The sequence below is a fragment of the Strigops habroptila genome, chromosome 6 (assembly GCF_004027225.2).
Source record: "Strigops habroptila isolate Jane chromosome 6, bStrHab1.2.pri, whole genome shotgun sequence".
Classification (NCBI taxonomy): domain Eukaryota; kingdom Metazoa; phylum Chordata; class Aves; order Psittaciformes; family Psittacidae; genus Strigops; species Strigops habroptila.
The window spans coordinates 55,727,709-55,746,841 of record NC_044282.2 but is presented as its reverse complement, the minus strand read 5'-3'; the positions used below and the strand labels follow the sequence as shown (position 1 = coordinate 55,746,841).

The 19,133-nt window shown below is 37.7% G+C and overlaps 1 protein-coding gene across 7 annotated transcripts in view; it reads left to right on the top strand.

Annotated features, from left to right (window-relative positions):
• Positions 1 to 19,133, top strand: part of ATAD2B (ATPase family AAA domain containing 2B) — a 78,355-nt gene that overhangs the window by 1,213 nt on the left and 58,009 nt on the right. For 3 of the 7 annotated variants that reach the window (XM_030489360.1, XM_030489356.1, XM_030489355.1), the window contains exons 2-4: positions 15,375 to 15,529; positions 16,989 to 17,035; positions 18,065 to 18,218. In XM_030489360.1, the coding sequence (XP_030345220.1) occupies positions 15,375 to 15,529; positions 16,989 to 17,035; positions 18,065 to 18,218 (356 nt within the window). Of the gene's footprint in view, positions 1 to 11,278; positions 11,883 to 13,108; positions 13,380 to 13,956; positions 14,023 to 15,374; positions 15,530 to 16,988; positions 17,036 to 18,042; positions 18,219 to 19,133 lie in introns of those variants that run through there. The other 4 variants (XM_030489358.1, XM_030489357.1, XM_030489362.1 and 1 more) reach the window with 4 other exon arrangements.

The following is a 19,133-nucleotide window of genomic DNA, read 5'->3' as shown; positions in this document are numbered from 1 at the left end:
TGAACTGGAAAATTAACGTTTGGTAAATTCTAATTGGTAGAAAGAATTCGGGAGCCTGGTTTTTTTTCCCTTGTTGTCTCTAAACAGATCCGTTGACAACAGATATATTTTTTAATTATAGGCAGGGCATTTTTTCTTTCCCGTGGTAAAACTTGATGTATTGCTTTGAAGATTTGAATTAGTGGTTATAGTTGCCTGATCTGCATACGTATTTTAAAAGCAATGTAAATATGGAAGTGAAAATTGAGGGTCAAAGCATTTGACAGGGATGTACCAACTGGCCATGTCCCAGCCACTGCTAAGGAGGAAGTTAGACAAGCAGAAAAACAGCAGTAGCAGCCAGAGGCAGATCAGAAGGATGGCACCTGGAATTGTCACAAAACCTTTTGCCCCCTACTTCTAGTTTTAAAATACCAAAAAAAATCCAAACCCCCAAACAAAACAGAACCCTCCCCAAACCCCCCCTCAAAAAACCCCTGACTAGGTATTCCATGCCTTCTGTGCTTCTCTTTCAGCTCTTTCATGCTTCACAGTTTTTCCCTTCCCCCATTGTACTTTCCCTCCTTGTCCCTATTTCTTCCTTGTTTAATTTCATTAGACTCATGGGGATGCAGCACCATGGCTGTAAAAAGCTGTTCTGCTTGTTCTAGTGTGCAGTTTCTGTTTATTCATATCGTGGGTCTTGTGGTTTGTGAGGCAAAGTTTAGTGTAACTCTTACTGGCTTACTTTGCAGGGAGTTTACTGCTGCTAAAAAAACCCAACAGCTTAGGCTTCTTTCCGAATATTTTTCATCTATGAATAGTATTTTTATACTACAAATCATTAAAATGTTTAAATTATGTTATTGTCATGGTGTAAGGAAAGGAGATTGTGCAAAACATTGTAGTAAGATCTGTAAATACATCCCAGGATATTGCCCACGCTTCTGAAAAAGCGTTTTTTCTAAAGTTAAGTGTATGTTTCGGTCTGTGGCAGTGGGATTGTTTCACTTCACGACAGGTCTCATGCATTTGAGGTAATTTTATTTTTAAGATGTGATTGCCAAAGGTGAGCAGAAGTTATCCTGGAAGAATTTTTCGTTTATTTCTTTATTTTTCTTTCTCCCAGTGAATTTTGTAGAATATCTATATCCCACTGTATTTTACAGTTGTCTTTGTACAGCTGTTTTTATTCCCCAGATGTAACTATTTGTCAGTGATACAGCGTCTTTCTCTTGAGCTCCTGAATCTTCTTGAAGTAGTGCCAGAGGAGGATTTCAGCGATTAGAACATGAATAAGTGTAGCAGTAGGAAGACAAAGCCTTTGCTTTTGGAAGCAACTGTCGGGAGACAGATAGTGAGGCTGTTTTGTGCAGAAAGTGCACTGGAATCGTTTTCATGCAGTTGTATGTATTTTTTTTCCAAAGTTGACTGGAACAGTGTGTCCTTTTGAAATCTTTTGGGTGTCACGTCAGGAAACCAGCCTTACTACCAGCAGTTAATCGGGTTAATGGGCAGCTAGAATTTGGAGCTCTGGCAGAGATGGTACGCTTCTTATTTGCGCTATGTGGCTTCATTTTCTTCCACAGAGGTTCTGACTCGGACTCCCAGAGAAATGCTCTTCAGTGGCAGCGATTGTAATTACCTTTCAGAATGTATTTGAAAAGATCATCTATTTGTTCCTTATTAGCAACACAAACTCAGTTAGCAATCTAACGGCATCCTGTAGGATGCTGATTAGACCAGATGAGGGGTTAAGAGCCGCTTTGCACTTTTTTTATATCTGTTTCCTTTTTCCTCCTTTTTTCTATCTCCAGGTTTTTTCTGGTATACATAAGGGTTGGGTTTTTTTTGCATACATTTACAAGGACAGACTTGAATCCCTCCTCTCCCAAGAACTAGTTTCTAGTCTTCCTGTTCAATATTATGTCGAGTTACATATTAATAGTGTCCATTTTTGTTTGATCTGAATCTGGAAGCAACACACATTCTGTGGAAATGGGCTGTAATAGTCTAAATGTCTTTATTGTATCCTCTGTATTCCGTTTATAGTACTTGCTCATCTTGAGAAAGCAATGATGTCAGTCTTTGAAAAGTAAACAGTTTTGAATTATTGATTGGCGACCATGCGTTCAGTGATTGAGATAAATACGTGTGTGTCCACTAACCAGAAGCCAGATTAAAATGAACAAAATCCCTCACTAAATGGATCAAGGAGCCAGGAAGTTTATTCTCTGAAATGATGTCATAGCGGAGTGCACGGAGAGGGTACTGGAGAGGAAAAACTGGGCTGTTTTCTTCCTGTTTCCAGGACTGATTTATGCACTATTTAATAGAAATTGAAGCCATCCTTATGTACATTTATGTTCTATCTTTATATGAATTATATGTATTTTTTTTCTTCTAGCATTAAAACTTGGGAAGTGATATGGTTTTATATTGAAGCATTCTGATGAGAAAAGTGCATAAAAATCTTCCAAAGTTTTCAGAAACATAGAATTGTAACACAAGACTTAACAAATCTGATGGACTTAGTTCACACTGTGAAAGAATTGAGTATACTGTGACCATAACTGGTTAAATTTGTGCTTTAGATTTACTGATGTTTGATGTTTTCAGATATTGAGCCGTGATTGTGGAAACACTTATTTGGCAATTGAAATGATTTTTCTCAGTCATCTGAAAACACAAATCAAAAATGTTGATCAAGAAAACTAGTGAATTTATTGTGAAATAAACACTTAGACATTTTAGAAATGTATACAAGATCAGCTTAATTTAATTAGTCGAGAAAGCATTAGCAGTGCCTTAAGAGCTCCTTGAGGGTACTGTGATAATTGTAACACACGATCCTAGCTAAAAGTAGTGCTGCCAACATCGTTCAACTTACTTGGTGGCAACCTAGAGCTCTCCATTGTACTTAATTGCTAATAGGAGCAAACACGGACTTGAGGATTGACATCGAGTGCAGTAGTGTTGGAAGGTATAAAGTTGAGCAGCATTTCCTTGCTCTAATACCAGTATATTTTAGTGTCTTTTACTGTAATTTCTCAGTCTGTAACAATGAATATTTTTTTCTCATTTCTGGGTGATAATTCAGTTTTGTAGTGTAAGCTCATTGATAGGCTTTACTCCTTAAAAAGTCTTTCATGGTCAGCTATTGAAAATAGAGAAAATGAAAAAATTATTTCTTTTAAAATACTGGCTTTCAATGCACCCCTTAGAGCTTTCTAAAAATTAAGTTTTCCTTTATGAGAGAGCCTGATTCAAATTAACATATTTCTTTGTCGTCTTTGCAAAGAGTCTTGCAGTGTTCTGGATGTTCTTGGGCTTTAATTAAAGCTATAGAAAAAGTTAGAGTTTCCTTCTCGTGCTGGAAAAATTACACTTGCTGACCACCCCCCCCTCCCCTCCACCCCGTAAAGCTCTTCAGGGCAATAAAAGCAAATGGCTATGTTTTTAAAGAAGTGCATTGTCTTACTGTTGGCGTTTACAGTCACATCAATAAAGGTGCTGAGGCTAATGCTTTTACAGTTTTTTGAAATACATCCTGAAATACAGAGCTTTTTGAAGTTATTCTAAACAATTTCATATAAAGGAAGATTCCCAAGAAGTTTCATCTTTTCAGTGTGTAATAAAATCTCGGGTTCTTCTGGTTTAGTAGTCTGCTGCTCTTTTGGGGCTTAGGAGGAGAAAATCAGTGATCTAAAACGAATCGTGCAGTCTGTTCCTTGGTAGCCTGGTATTAATACATCTGTGAACAGTGGGAAATTGAGCAATTGTTGGAAGCAATCTATGTCCAAGTTTCTGTCAAAATAGCATACAGTCAGCATTTGTAATCCTTCCATGTTTCCGAAGGGCTGTCCTGAGTTTGATTTCTTCCTATGTATCTTGCCAAATCAGTCTGGGCCACTATCTGGAGTCGGGACACCTCCACAGCGTGCACGGTTTGGTTTGGGAGGCAGTTGCGCATCCTGTTGGAAGCTGGCTATCTTTGCTCTCACACTGTTAGCGGGCCGTAAAAGGAAGCAATCCAGGGACTAATCCAGTGAGTGAGTAAGACCTCCAAAGAATACTCAGGAAATGGTGTTGATACTTGGTGTGCTGCATTGCTTCCTCTGAATACTGGGCTTGTCCCAAAGTAATATTAATAAAAGCTGCTTCTCCAACTACTGTCTTTCAGTTTAAACTTAAAGCAGAATGCTGAACCCATTGCTGTGAAAGATCTCATGACAATTTTTGCAAGAGTGGCATACAGCTTGGGGTTATGCAAGATAATTAGCTCGGGTAATTACATTCTGATCACCTCCATCCCCCTGCAGTTTCAGTTGGATGTGGTATAGTTCTGCACATCCCGCCCTAAATTGTTGAGTATTTCCTATATAATGTGGGAAAGTTTTCATTCCAATCTATTGATAGTTTAAATGATTTCACTGTAAAACTTTATAAATCCCTTCTCAAACCAAAGCATCCAGTGAGTAGGCATCAGTGAAGCTTTCACTGGAGTTGTGGCCATTTTAAAGGTCGCTGATTGTTCATTAGATGTTTTAGTGTTAATGTGTTACTTTGTGTGTGGGTAGTATCACTCATGAACCCAGTTACTGCAAAGGGAGCTGACAATGGTTTTCAGCCTTTTTCATCCCTTTTTTTTTTTTTTTGGTAGTCTTCATGCTTTGCTGCTTTTTCTAAACAAATTTTCCATCTCTTGAGTTTACTCTTAAAACACCGTCTTTATTACCTTTGGGATTTTCATGGTTTATTTTAACCATTAATTTTGCTTTAAATTGTTCAGTTGTTGTTTTGCATTTATACTTGCTTGGACTCTTTTCCTGAATAAATTTAATTTCTTCTTGCTTGGTAGCTATTAAGACAGGTCACTTTTCAACCAGTTGTAAGATGAATGTGTTACCTACTGTAAGCTTTTTCATTTTGCACTGTTGAGTATGTTTATGCTATAATAGCTTCAACTACAGTTGAACTAGGTATAAAGAAGGTAGCTTTAGTACTTCTACCAGAAATGCAGAATTTATGAGCTTGTCCAAGTTCCATAGTTTTTGTAGCTTATTCTGAATTTCGTGTTTAATGACCAAACTAATGTAAAGCTTTGGTGGAAAGGTTTATGTCCAGTTGCACTAGGAGCAGATAGTTCAGTTTGGGCATTTTCATAATGTGGGAATGGGCGTTTTGCTCTTCTCCAACCTCCAGTCAAGTGCTTCTTTTTAAATGGGTAAGTAGTTGAGCCAAGCTGTTTAAATAACCTGAAATGAAGAAGCTGTTCTTTCTGTAACTGTGGAAGAGATTACTTTCATGAAAATTTGTTGTCATGCTTCATCAATCTCTTATTCCAAATACTTAATAACTACCTTCTATTATTTCTCTGATTTATCTTTCAGACCTTGAATGTTGTTTTTATTATGATTTAAATTACAATACATTAATCGTAAGATTTCATGTTACGATTTTAATTTTTTCTTTTGAAATACTGTCTTCAAGAGCGTTGTAGCTGGAGATACAGAAGTGCTTTTAATCCCACGTTGTGTTTTGGGTTTTTTTCTTTCACACAGGAGGCCACCTTCCTGTAGTTTCACTTGCTACAGAGATGTCCTTGCTTAGTTTAATGACTCAAGTACTTGGTCATCTCCAAACTTTAGGGACCCCTTTGGTCCATGGGTTCTCTCTGTTCTTTTACTTGCTATCCTCATTCACATAATTCTGCATCTTTATTTAGCTTTATAGTAGTACTGAAAGGAGGCCATGTCCTCCAGACTTTCTTTGAGATGGGGTTTTTCAGCAGAAACAAAATGGATTTTGAGGACTAAGGGTAGGGAAAAAACTTGTTGTTTGACTGTTTTAATTTTTTCCACTTTTGAATTGTAATTATTCTTGAATGTTTACGTGAATATAACTTTTGCTTTAAAAGTCTTAGTTAACATAATCTAGAAACACATGGAAATGGTTAATATGGTTCTGACTAAAAATGCCTTGCTTTTAGTATTCCTTCAGTGTTAAATTAGGAATATCGGTGGTTTTAAAAACTTCTGTTATGCAGATTTCTAAAAAAACTTCTGAGTGAGGTGTGGACCTCCATGCAGCAAGTAGAGACCTCTTCTCTGCAGACTTGCTCTTCTGAATGTGTGTGATTTCATGTGTGCTGCGAACGGTTAACTCCTTAATTGTGAGAACAAATAGGCTTGCCAGTACTAATGCTTGCTGGCCATTTGATCAGCTGAATCAGGATCAGGTTACTGGTTTGGCTCAAACTAATCCTCTTCCCCACATCCTCCTGCTTCCCCTTACCTCCCATCCATCCCTCTCGTTGAAGGAGGCCTACAGGAGTGCTGGAGAGGGACTCTTCATCAGGGACTGTAGCGAAAAGACAAGGGGTAATGGGTTTAAACTTAGACAGGGGAAGTTCAGGTTAGATATAAGGAAGAAGTTCTTTACTGTGAGGGTGGTGAGGCACTGGAATGGGTTGCCCAAAGAAGTGGTAAATGGTATAATAAATAAATAATAAATATATATTAATATAAATATATTTATATATTTATATTAATATTAATATATTAATTATATTAATATATAATTATATTAATATATATTATATTAATATATATAATTATATTAATATATATTTATAATTATATAAATATATTTATATATTAATATAAATAATAAATAAATCCCTGGCACTGTTCAAAGTCAGGTTGGACAAAGCCTTGGGCAACATGGTCTAGTGCGAGGCATCCCTGCCCATGGCAGAGAGGTTAGAACTACTAGGTGATCTTAAGGTCCTTTCCAACCCAAATCATTCTGTGATTATATGATTATCAGCTGAAAATTCACAATCATAGAATCACAGAATGGTTTGAGTTGGAAGGGACCTTGAAGATCATCTAGTTCCAACCCCCCTGCCATGGGTAAGGACACCTTCCCAGGTTACTCCAAGCCCTGTCCAACCTGGCCTTGAACACTGCCAGCGATGGGGCAGCCACAGCTTCTCTGGACAACCTATGCCAGTGTCTCACCACCCTCACAGGGAAGAATGTTTTCCTTATATCTAATCTAAATCTCTTCTCTTTCAGTTAAAGTTTAAAGCCATTCCCCCTTGTCCTGTCTCTACATGCCCATGTCAAAAGCACCTCTGCAGATTTCTTGTCAGCCCCTTTAGGCACTGGAAGCTGCTCTAAGATCTCCCCGGAGCCTTCTCTTCTCCAGGCTGAACAAGCCCAGCTCTCTCAGCCTGTCTCCATAGCAGAGGTGCTCCAGCCCTCTGAGCATCTTTGTGGCCTCCTCTGGACTGGCTCCAACAGCTCCACATCCTTCTTATGTTGGGGCCCCATAGCTGGATGCAGTACTCCAGCGGGGTCTCACGAGAGCAAAGGGGGAGAATCACCTCTCTCGACCTGCTGATCACAATATCACCCTAGTTTCAGTGAAGGCACAAAGGAGGGGAGAGGAACGCTTGTGGTGGAAATGCTTGGAGCAGAGCAGTGATGATCGGTTGAGGACAAACCTCAGCTTGCTATTTATGGGCTCTGTCATAGTTTGTCAGAGGCTTCTCTGTAGCTGATTCTTCCTTTCTTTCATGAATCCACAAGTAGCCCATAGACTGCAAGAGTTTTTTGGATGTCAGATCAGAAGTCGTTGAAGGGCACTCAGCCTGCATATGAATGGGTGTCTTTTTCTGTTATAGACAGAGGGAATGTTTGAAAGTGTGAAAATTCCCACTGAACAGTGTTGTAGGTAGCGGTTTCTATTTTTAACTTGTAAACTTTTAACTTCCCTCCAAAGTTTTCACATTTATTAAATAACCTGTAATTCTAGAATTGGAGAGTTCCAGGAAATACAATGGAGATCTGTTGAAAAAATGAAGTGAATCTTCTCATGCAAAAAAATTACGGGTTTTTACCTGAATAAGTTGGGAAGAACTTATTTTTTCTGAAAAAGTCTAGATGATGGGTTTCTTTATAGTCTTAATAGCTATTATTGATGTAAGCACTGCTTACTGAAAAATGCCGCAGAAGCTGAATATTAAAAGAATTTCGATCATCCTGCAGTTGAGGCATTCTTTACTGTCATTATCACTAATGAAATACAGCATTAATAGTTGTTTATTCCAAGATCATCAAGCACTTAAGCATGAATCTTGTTAGTTTTCCTTAACACCTGTGGAAAGCCAATGTCTGATCAATGACTGTGTGCAAACAAGTGAAAATGAGAGAAATGCAACTAGGAGATGGGTTCTTCTAAGCCAACTTTAGCTCTTCTTAAGCTATCAGTAAGGTTAACACACAAGGCCCTTAATGAAACTTGAAGTTATTAGTAAGGTAGTTAATGTGCTTTAATGGAAATACGTTCCCTCCTCGCCCCCTTCTCCCCCCAGCTTCTTGTCATTTGAAGGCACAGGCAGTATACTTACACTGGATTTTTAGGACACAAAGGTAGATGTTTAGCATGTGGCAGTACGTACTGTGCAGACATGAATACAGCCTGCTGTATTATGCGACCTCAAGTTGAGTCATGTTACCGTCTTCCCCCAGACAAGTGTATCAGGTCTTACCTCTTTCCACCAAGCAGGTAGCCAGTCCTCCCATAGAAGAGGGGCTGAAGGCATTTGCCAGGATAATGTGGGATGGGGTGGGGAGAGAAGAGGAGCTTGTTAGGATGTGTTGGTGCTGGAGAGAGTGGGTAGTGCAATGTGTCATCCTGAAATTAGGATATAGTGCAGATGTGTAAAGCAAGGTGTGGTCCTTAGTTTGAGCATGCTGATGAGAGCGTTTCAGCTACTGAAAATTTGTAATGAGCATAAAGGACAGTTTTAGTCTTTTTTTTTTTTGTGAAGATACTGTATAGCAAAGTGGGGAATTTAGGATTTGAAGGGAAGGGATTTATTAGATTCTGGTCAGATGATGTTGCAGTCATGGTAGAAAATTTGTTTGATCTGGTTACTAGGACTTGGAACCAAATAAGAGTAAAACTAAAAATACCTCAAAGAGATTGTGAAGCCTTTTGATTTTTTTAATTGCTTATTATGCCTAGCCCAAAAATGCATTAGGAAGGATACCTAGCTCTTACCTAACTTTCAGCAATAGATCTTAAAGTAGATCTTTAATGTGATAAATTTGTAGAAGTTCATGTTTTAATCCATCCTTTTTACCTTTGCAGAAACTGATACACAAGGGAGCAAATGGTTTATCCAGAATCGCTGGACAGAAAGATAGAGAGTGGTTTTGGTGTATTTTATTGGTATGTTTGCAATGACGTTATAGTTCAAACACAGAAAAAACAAGTTATTTGTTAACTGAGGGCAATGTTATCTGAGGGCAAAGATGAGTGATCAGCTTAACTAATTGGTACACCGGGGACACAATCACATTTTTTCATTAAATGCAAGTTTTGGAAGACAACTTTTATCTTTTTATACCATTGAGATAAAAATGTTTATTTAAATGCCTAAAATATCCCTGAATATGTATTTCATTTCTTTTCATGCACAGCCTATTTCCACAAAACTTTGCATGTTAGGGGAAAAGGTAGATAGGATTTTTTTCACTTGTACTTTTAAAATATTGATCTAGATTATTAATATTCTTGGACATCTCAGAAGATGCATTGTTATTCACAAGATACGTTTTAAATTATGGTAGGAGTAGTTGTGGGACCTGGATTCAGTTTCTCCAAGGTTAGTAAAAGTAGATTGAGAGATGTCTCAAGTCATTGTTGTCTTTTCAGAGAGGAAAAAGTTACTTTTAAATATCAGAAGCAAAGAATAAACTAAAGTTAGAAGTAGAGACTTTTGAAAACCTGTAGCTAAAGCAAATTTCTTGAAAATGTTTGTTACTTTTGAGACAAAAGTAAATTTTGGGGTGTTTCATGCTTGTTCAGTGGGGCAAAAAGAAAAACTATTTAAAATAGTATGTACTTCTAACAGAATCTGGAGGAATAGCATGGATCAGTTGAAGATTGAATGTTGTTGTGTCTTAATTTCATGTCATAGACAAAGGAAGAGATCATAGCAAAGAGGAAAACATAGATGCTGAAAGGTTTAAGACACCAGGTTGGAAACTCTCATGTGTGACTTGTGAAGTTGCATGAGCAATCGTGCTAACTTTCTGGGTGTGTCAGAGGCTTATGAGAAGGGTGTGACCCACAAAGTGGATGGCAAGGAGAGCAAGTTTGACCATGGTGGAGAAGTCAAATATTCATGTCTGCATTGCCTGTGTTTTAGTACAGCCGAACCTGTGGCAAACCAGATGGAGTCTTTTTCAGAAATTGCAAGGTGTGGTTGTGGTTTGAATGTCAGCCCTTACTCAAAAACTCGATGAACTTGCCTTCATGTACTTGGAGACAACAGGGATAGAAGTGGTTCATACTCATCCTGTGTTACCAAGACTGCTGGATTGTGAATCTTGGAGTGTTGAGACCAGCAGTGTAGCGAGGAGTTCTTTGGATATTCTCTTGGCCAGGAGGTTCAACTTAAAAACCAGAAGAAAGCCCTTCACTATGCCAGAAGTAATCTTTGTATTCTAACTTTAAAATTAATCAGCTATCATGCTTTAACTAGGTGGTCCCTGTGATATACCTGAAGGCAGGCCCTTGTCAGTGAGGCCTCCCTTTGTGTGTGTGCCCTTCAGTCACACTGAAAAGCTGTATTGGTGGTGTCACTTTTTTCCTAAAACGATAGATTGAGAAGTTGTCAGTTTTATTAACTTATTTCTAGTTTGTGTTCTTTCAAAACCTAAGGACTTGCCTGTCTTATAAATTAAACTCTGTTAATATCAAACTATTATTTTGAAATTCAGGGATGGATATGGAAGAGACTACAGGTAATATTGTGTAGCAGTGTTTTTATAGCTTGTTCATGAATGTGTGTATTATAAACACATTTTCCATCTTTTTCCTTTTCATACAAAGTAAACAGGTAACTATGCAGCTATATTTATCTTATTGCTTTATTTACTTACTCATTTTAGATTTTGTTTCTAGATTTAGCACTACCAGCAGTCAACTGCATTCAGTGAAGGTGTGTTTCGAGTGTTTGCCCACTACCCCTGCAAGACTCACGCTGTTGAATCTTAGCTCAACAGTGAAAGTGCAGTATTCATTCAACTGTCACATTCCATTTTACTCTTGAATCCAAAAATAATGAACACTGTTTTGCCAGTCAAGACCACGGATTGTATCCTTTTAACTCAGTTATTTACTTACTCACTGTTAGCGAAAGTGCTTTCCGTAAGAAGCTGTGCTGGATTCTGGTTGTTCTGGATTACAGCTGGAGTTTGGCGGGTCTCGTTTCTGTTAGATCAGTACCGTTGCACTAAATGTTGTTTACCTCTTTGTGCTACCTGACACTATGTAAACTCATTTTTTGATTCTTCCATGCTTGCTTTTTCTTTGTGGCTTTAGTATGCTTTCAGGCAATTTATGACATGATTAAGATTTTATTAATTCATATTCTCTGCATTCTCTCAGCATGTGAGTGCGTTTGCTTCAGTGCCAGTGTTTCATTAAGAGCTTGGAGTTCAGTGCATTGGTTCCTACTTCTGCAATTGCATTATTAATTTCTTAATTTTTAAGTTTGGAGCTTGTATCATACATTTATCTTTCTAGTCCCAGAACATTTTCATGATGTGTGTACTGTTAAGTAATAAGTTTCTGGGTTGAAACTGAAGTGCTATTTTTAATCATAAAAAGTATAAATGGTTTGAGACCCAGTTACTTGAGGGAGCAAACTGAGTGCAGTGGAATCATTAGACCTCTTTTGCTATAAATGGGAGGAAGCAGCGGATAGACTGCTCTCTGAAAAGGCTTCTCAAATTGAAATTAATTTCTTGTTGTAGCATATCCCAATTTGGCTAATCTCTTGAGTGTAGTGAAAGCTCCATCTCCATATTTTACTGTAGGTAGGTGAATGTTCTGGATGGCAATCTAGGTGTGATTTGATTCCTTAGAGCTTGAATTTTTAAGATTGTTAACTGGAAAATGGAGCTTGGATTCTTATTAGATATATCTAACATTGCAATGATTTCTCATTGTAGTAGCTTTGTCACTGCTTCATGGTAAAACATTTTGCATGTTAGAGCATCTTCTACAGCAGGCATCCTAACTTAAGTTAATGTTTGGGCTTAACTGTCTTAAAATTTAGACTTGCTTTGTACCTGCTAAATTACTGTGTACAGTTAATATGCAGACAAATGAAGCCCAACTGAAAGTAGTATCCTAAACAAAGAATAACCAGGAATTATCACCTCTGTTAAGTAAATCCCTTCATTACTAGTCCAGCTCCTCAGGCAACGGCACCGATGTGATCGCACTGACAGTTAGCCTGCCCTTCCAGTTTTTGAAGCTGTTGGCCGGTATCTGTTCATTTGACTGATTTAGAGATCTCAGAGATACTCAGCATTATAAATTTTGTGAATATTGGTGACTCGGTTGCAGATGGAGACCTGATGTAGTGGATTTTGTCTCCAGGTTAATTGCTGATATTTTGGTTTACCTGCCAGCTGGCCACTTGACATGCACGTAACTCCAAAGTAACTACATCGCTGCGTTGCCTTTGACCAATAAAAGGATAGGACAAATGAGGAATACTAGTTAATTTTGAGACTTGGGACCAGAGGCAGGTAGCTGGAGGAAATGCGGAGAAAGGTGGTCACAGGAGACCTGGGAATAGTTAGGATTTTTGCATGGGAAGATCTAGAAAGATGAGGTGCAGGAACCTGTGCCTTATTAATTTCACTGCTCACAAAATAGCTTTAATGTTAGCCCTCGTAAAGCTTCATTATATGCTTGTTCCTCTTCCTTAGTTTCATTTTCTCTGTCTTGCCTAGCCGGTTTAAAACTGGTTCTGTTGCTTACCTTGAAACTCTGCTTCTGTCCTGCACAGGGTAGCTCTTATAGTTTCAGAAAGTAGTTACTAAAATTGACTTAGCAATGATGTGTTTCTCTAAGCATGCAAATAAACGTGTGGCTGATTAAAGCAAAAGGTACATATGCAAATGGTTACGGAACTCAGCTGTGAATATGTCCACTATTAAAATTTTGTGAAAAGTTGGTATTTTGGAGTTGCAGAGTTATGGAAATATCTTTTTTTTTAATGTGGGTTTATAAGTAAAACCCACATGTAGCATATTCAGTAAATAAAGATTATATCATAATGAATACAGTATTAATTTATTAGTATTATAAGTATTTAATATTAGTTAATATTTGTTAATAATATATATTGGGGAACAAAATGTGAAGGTATGATGCAAGCAGCCTGTTTCGCTCACAGCTTGCTCTTCCTGTAGGCAGCGGTCCTGTCCTCACCTCATGGTTTTTTTCTTGCACTTTTTACTTTGATTCCTCAGTGATATTATTCACCTCACTAACTCACTCACTAACTTCCTACTAACTGGGTAGGAAGCTAATATAACCAGAGGAGAGTGAACTTTTGAGTGAGTTTCGTCTATGGTGGGTCAGAGAAACATCAGAAGAAGATCAGAGGAGATTGGAGTGGTGCAGCCAGGTAGGGAGTGCATGGGCCAGTCCCAGGGTTCAGTGGTGCTGAGCTGTCCTGTCGAGCTGCACCTGTACATTTGGAGTTCTTTAGGCTTTGCCATTTTTAAAATACTGTGCTGTGATAGTCTGCCTTCCTCTCTTCAGAACAAGACTTTTTTTCTTTTTAATTTTCTTGAGTACGTGAGACATCATGATGTTGAATTATCTGGAGTACAAGTCAAATTGTTGTTGCTAATAAGCCTGATGAACAAATAGACCTTCTGTGATTATCTCCTTGCATATAAGTAAAATTATCTTCTGTTCTTAAGTGCTTACTGACAATTCCTGGACCTTCATGTTTGGAAATCGGTTACTCTGTCATTGCAAGGGAGGATATTTAGATTTTTCAATGAAGACTGTTTCCATAAGCTACAATTATAAATTATATATGAATATAAAATTTATAGAATCTTGATTTTAATTTTTGTTTTGTAGTTCACCTTAACAGAAGCAGATCCTCCAAAATTTGCTGTCTGACCATTTCTTATGTGCAGCTCTGAAGTAATGCCTTGCTACTGTCTTCGAATTTCTGTATACATAGAATCATAGAATCATAAGGGTTGGAAAGGACCTTAAGATCATATAGTTCCAACCCACCTGCCATAGGCAGGGAGACCTCATCCTAAACCATGTGGCCCAAGGCTCTGTCCAACCTGGCCTTGAACACCGCCAGGGATGGAGCATCCACAACCTCCCTGGGCAACCCATTCCAGTGCTTCACCACCCTCACTGTAAAGAACTTCTTCCTTGTATCGAATCTAACTTCCCCTGTTAAAGTTTGAAGCCATTACCCCTTGTCCTACCACTACAGTCCCTCTTCATTAGAAGAGCCCCTCCCCAGCATCCTTTTAGGCCCCCTTCAGATACTGGAAGGTTGCTATGAGGTCTCCATGCAGCCTTCTCTTCTCCAGGCTGAACAGCCCCAACTTCCTCAGCCTGTCTTCATATGGGAGGTGCTCCATCCCCCTTATCATCCTCGTGGCCCTCCTCTGGACTTGCTCCAACAACTCCATGTCCTTTTTATGTTGAGGACACCAGAACTGTATGCAGTACTCCAAGTGAGGTCTCACGAGAGCAGAGTAGAGGGGCAGGATCACCTCCTTTGACCTGCTGGTCACACTTCTTTTGATGCAGCCCAGGATACGGTTGGTTTCTGGGCTGCGAGTGCACACTGCCAGCTCATGTTAAGTTTCTCATCAACCAACACCCCCAAATATACGTTACCTTTGATAAGCATGACAGAAAACCCCTCTGATAGTGTGTAGGTGATTCTTACTGGTGTTAAGACTAATGGTGTTGGTGTGTATAATGCTGTTAATGAATACATTAGGCAAAAAGTGCCATGGAAGTATGAAGTCCACTTTCACTTAGCCCTAGCTGTGTGTTTGATGGTCTAAAGAAGAGAACAAGGTCTTGCAAAACTCTTACAAGAAGGAAGAGCATAATGTGACTGTTTAAGCATTATAATGGCAGAGATAATATCAGTAGAATAAATTCATGCTGTATTTCTACATATCTTAATTTTCCTAAGGCCTTTTTTCTCTTTACTGCACTATTAGTTCTTTTGCAAGTAGGGTAACTGTAGCAGTGTCATGTATGATACGCAAAATATAGTGGGTTAGAGAAACTGAATGCTTGTTCAGAAATACCTGTGAAATATTATAGAAGAGTTTAATATTTAAAATTCAATATTTTTCTAGGTTCTGGTAATGTTTTCAGAGTAAACATTTTTAGTATCTCGTACAGGCTGGTGATAGAGACTTCCCTTTTACTAAGCTCTAGTTTCCTCCTCTTCTCTTAGGTTACATAGAAATGAGGCAATTAAGTACGGCCTGATGTTTTTTATTTTTCAGAAAGATGAAGGTAGTGATGCTAGTTTGAGTGATAGCCACGTATCTCCTCCCGCCAAACGTACCTCAAAACATGCTGATCCTGTGTGCAAAGACAAATCAAAATCACGCAGTACTGGGCAGCGAGAGGAATGGAGCATCTCAGCTGGACAGTCCAGGTAACTTGGTGCCAAGAGAAAAATGAATTCTTACCAATTTTTCTTGTATTGTTAACCTGCTTATGCTATTTCTCCAGTGAGCTGCAGCTCATGCTCAAGAGTACTTTTGAAGAGTGTTATTTTAATACAATTTTCTTCTAGTGGAAAAAGGCTCTGGAATGTGGGTTACATCAATCCTCTCATCTTTGTGTTTTCTTTCTATGCGTATTTGTGCAAAAATGGAAAGTAATTTTGAGATGCAGTCTGAATTCTAGTTTCTTCAGACATCTGAATTTAGTGACTTAATTGGTATTTTTATGCACTCAAGCTATAAGAAGACATATTTTAATTAGGAAACCAGTATTATCGTCTATGGAATGGATAATGGTCAAGTTTCTTTCCATTGTTGTTTTCAGCCTCTCTTTGGTTATAAGGACTCAAGTAAATTACTGTATTTTAGTAAATATAGCCTCAGTCCTACCACATTTTTATAACTTGAAAGAGAAGCAATTTGTTTCATTTTATAACTCTGATTAATAATATTTTACAGAACATTCTAGTGTTCATAAGGTTCTTCACATGATTACAAGTAATTATCAGGCAGTATGTTACTGGGCCTTGACCTTTCAGTTAATACTGATTCTTTTGTAGCTATGTATTTCATATTTAGGTACAAATCAAAATCATTCTTGCAATGCTTTGTATGTAAGAGTGACTGTAATTCTCTACTGGACATCTGCTGGGATGAAGTATATTTAAAAACTATGTAAATCTTAAAATAGATCTCGTTTTTTGCTTGTTTTTCCTTTTTAAAACAGAATAAATTAAATATAGTGTATTATGTGCCATGGTCATCTGTGAATATATTGAAACTCATGCACCTTCTATTTCTTTTGTTTTATAAGTGTAGACTTGTACCTGTTAAAAATGCTGAGAAATAAAAAAAATACTTAATGTGGCTGGGAGAATTTAGATTGCTATGTCAAATGAAAATTTGGCCAGCATACTGAAACTCATGTTGTTACTCATGTAGAACCCACTGTGATATGTCTTTGCATTTAAAGCTGTGGGTCTAATAGTGATCTTGAATTGCTGAGCCTTTTCCCCAAAGTTTTGTTGCTTCTACTGGTTTATCCAAAGTGTTTGAATGATAATTGCCTTTGAAGAGCTATATTAAGTTTCTGTTCTAAAACTTAAGGGGAGAGTTAATAGTAGGACATGGCATGAGGGAACAGTGGAGGGATTAACAAAAGAGATGTTTAGATAATTGGGGGGATTCATATGACTGGTATTTGGCAGTTTTGTCCTCATTCCAATGTTGGGCATGAAGCAGATTCTTCAGAGGCTACATGTCACAAAGATTTTGAAGTCATAGTGTATCATGTAACGTTCTATGTTTAAAGTTTATTTTCACAGTATAACTTTTGCTTGGCAAAAGAGTGTTAACATTATTTGTGTGTCTAATACGATTGTTTCCTAGGTTAACTTCTCAGCCTGGTGCTACACTACCAAATGGACGTAGCTTATGTAAGTGTATTACAGTGGACCTCTTCTATCTACTTTTACATTTAACAATTTTATGTCAATGATTTTCAGTTGCATATATTTTTGATAACTTTACTGATTACTCTGACCATTTTGATCAGAGAAGTTATTGTTTTGGCTCAGTTTTCTTCTGTCAACATCTTGGATGCTCTCTGTGGACATGGGGAACATTCTTAGATGAAATTCCATTTCTCTTCTCAATTCAGACCTCTTGGCCACAATCTTGATGTTTTCCTTAATTCCCAAATTTACTGTTATGAACTAATTTTGGCCATCCTCTCCCAGCTGGTCTCTTTAATTTACTTACTCTCTTTGCTCATTTAAAATTTGGCCTTCTGTGGTTCTTTACATAACCCTGCTATTGCTTTAGAGAGACCTGCCTTGTCTGCAGCTCCTGCTACCTTAAACACTTTTCCTATATGCTTGTACCTTACAAACTTGCCACCTCATTGCATATCTCAGCTAAAACCGCTTTGTCTTTTATGTCCCTTTTTCATCAATTCTGTCTTGTTTAGTTCTGTGTTTGCTCTATGTGTTAACCCATAAGCATATTTGGTATTTTTATTATTTATTGTGATGCCTAAGGGACAATCAGGAGTGGGATCTCTTTTTGTATGGCACTGTACAGAGTAGCTGGTATAGATTTGCTCGTGAAATCAGTATGTTTTATCTGACCTTTTGATACTGTACTTGAAAGACTAAGAATTGAAACTGGGGGCCAAGTGTGCATTTTAGTGTTGATTTTAACTTAAAAATATTGAATGGATATTTGAATGCCAAATTTTTGTAATAAAATAAAATTATCATATAAGGAAACAAGCTTGAGTCTGAAGAAATAGCTTGTAAAATAACTTTGATAGGAATTTAAAAAATACATTAATGAATATAAGGGTGCTTATACTGTGCTCCATAACTTTTGTTTTATGTCCTTGCAAAGTATTCTCTTACTAATTCTTATTTGTGAAAATGTTGTTTCCTGCATTTTGAAGTAGTAATACAAATTTCTCTTAGCTCTCAAAAGCCACCCCCTTCGAGGGGAAAAAAAGGGAGATGGGGACCATGCTTGCATAAACGGAGATATAGAAGTCAGAAAAAGTTGTCGGTCCAGGAAAAACAGATTTGAAACTTTGAATCAGAGTTTATTGTTTGATCAGCTAGTAAACAGGTATGTGGGGATACTTCAGTTGTATTCACAAAGCATCTTAATGATTTTTTTTTTAAAGTTAGAAAACCTTGTCTTCCAGTGCCATCTGTGTGTTTTACTGTGGGAATGTATTAGCATTGAGGTAAGCTAGATTGTGGTTTGAGTTACAGGCTGGGTCCTGTGCTGTAACTGCCTGTGTTATCTATGCTCTAAATGCAAAGCAACTTACCAGACTTCCATTGAGGAGTAAGCTGCTCTGTGTTTACACCTGGATAAAACTGTGTATGTTGGCAGTTATTGCAGAGTGGCTGACATGCTGTAAATCCACACTGTAGTTTGTTTCTTAGTAACCTGTTTATGTAGTGATAACTTAAATGTGATGTAAATTGGTGATCAGCAACAGTGCTTGGAAGCATTCTAGATTTTGCTTGTATGATTTTGATCATAAAATACCAAAAGTTTGTAGCTTGTTTTTGTTTTTGTTTTTACCATTTGTTAGTAATTCACACAGGGTGGGTGTCACTTTTGACATTTACTGTGCAGACAAAGTAGGTCAGTGAGGGAGGCACGGTCTGGTCTGAGCATAGGAATGGGAGCCAGAAATACTTTTCTTGAAATATTATTTCTATGTGGCCCTGGGTAGGTCACTTAATGTGTCAACATTTTCCCACCTGTAAAATGGATTTTAATAGTCACATCTGTGAGAGACTGCTTGCTCTTGGAAAATGATTTAAACATTTACTTGCCAAGTATGATCTTTATTGTTAAATGCATTCTGTTGAACCTTTATTCGTTTAATTTTCAATTTACTCAGTAAGTACTTGGTATCAGTTTACAAATTTATATTGAGTTACATTTATTTTTTCTAGTTGCAGTTGAATCTCCCTCTCCCCATCAACAATAGGAAAAAGTCTACCATGAAGTCTGTAATTTGAT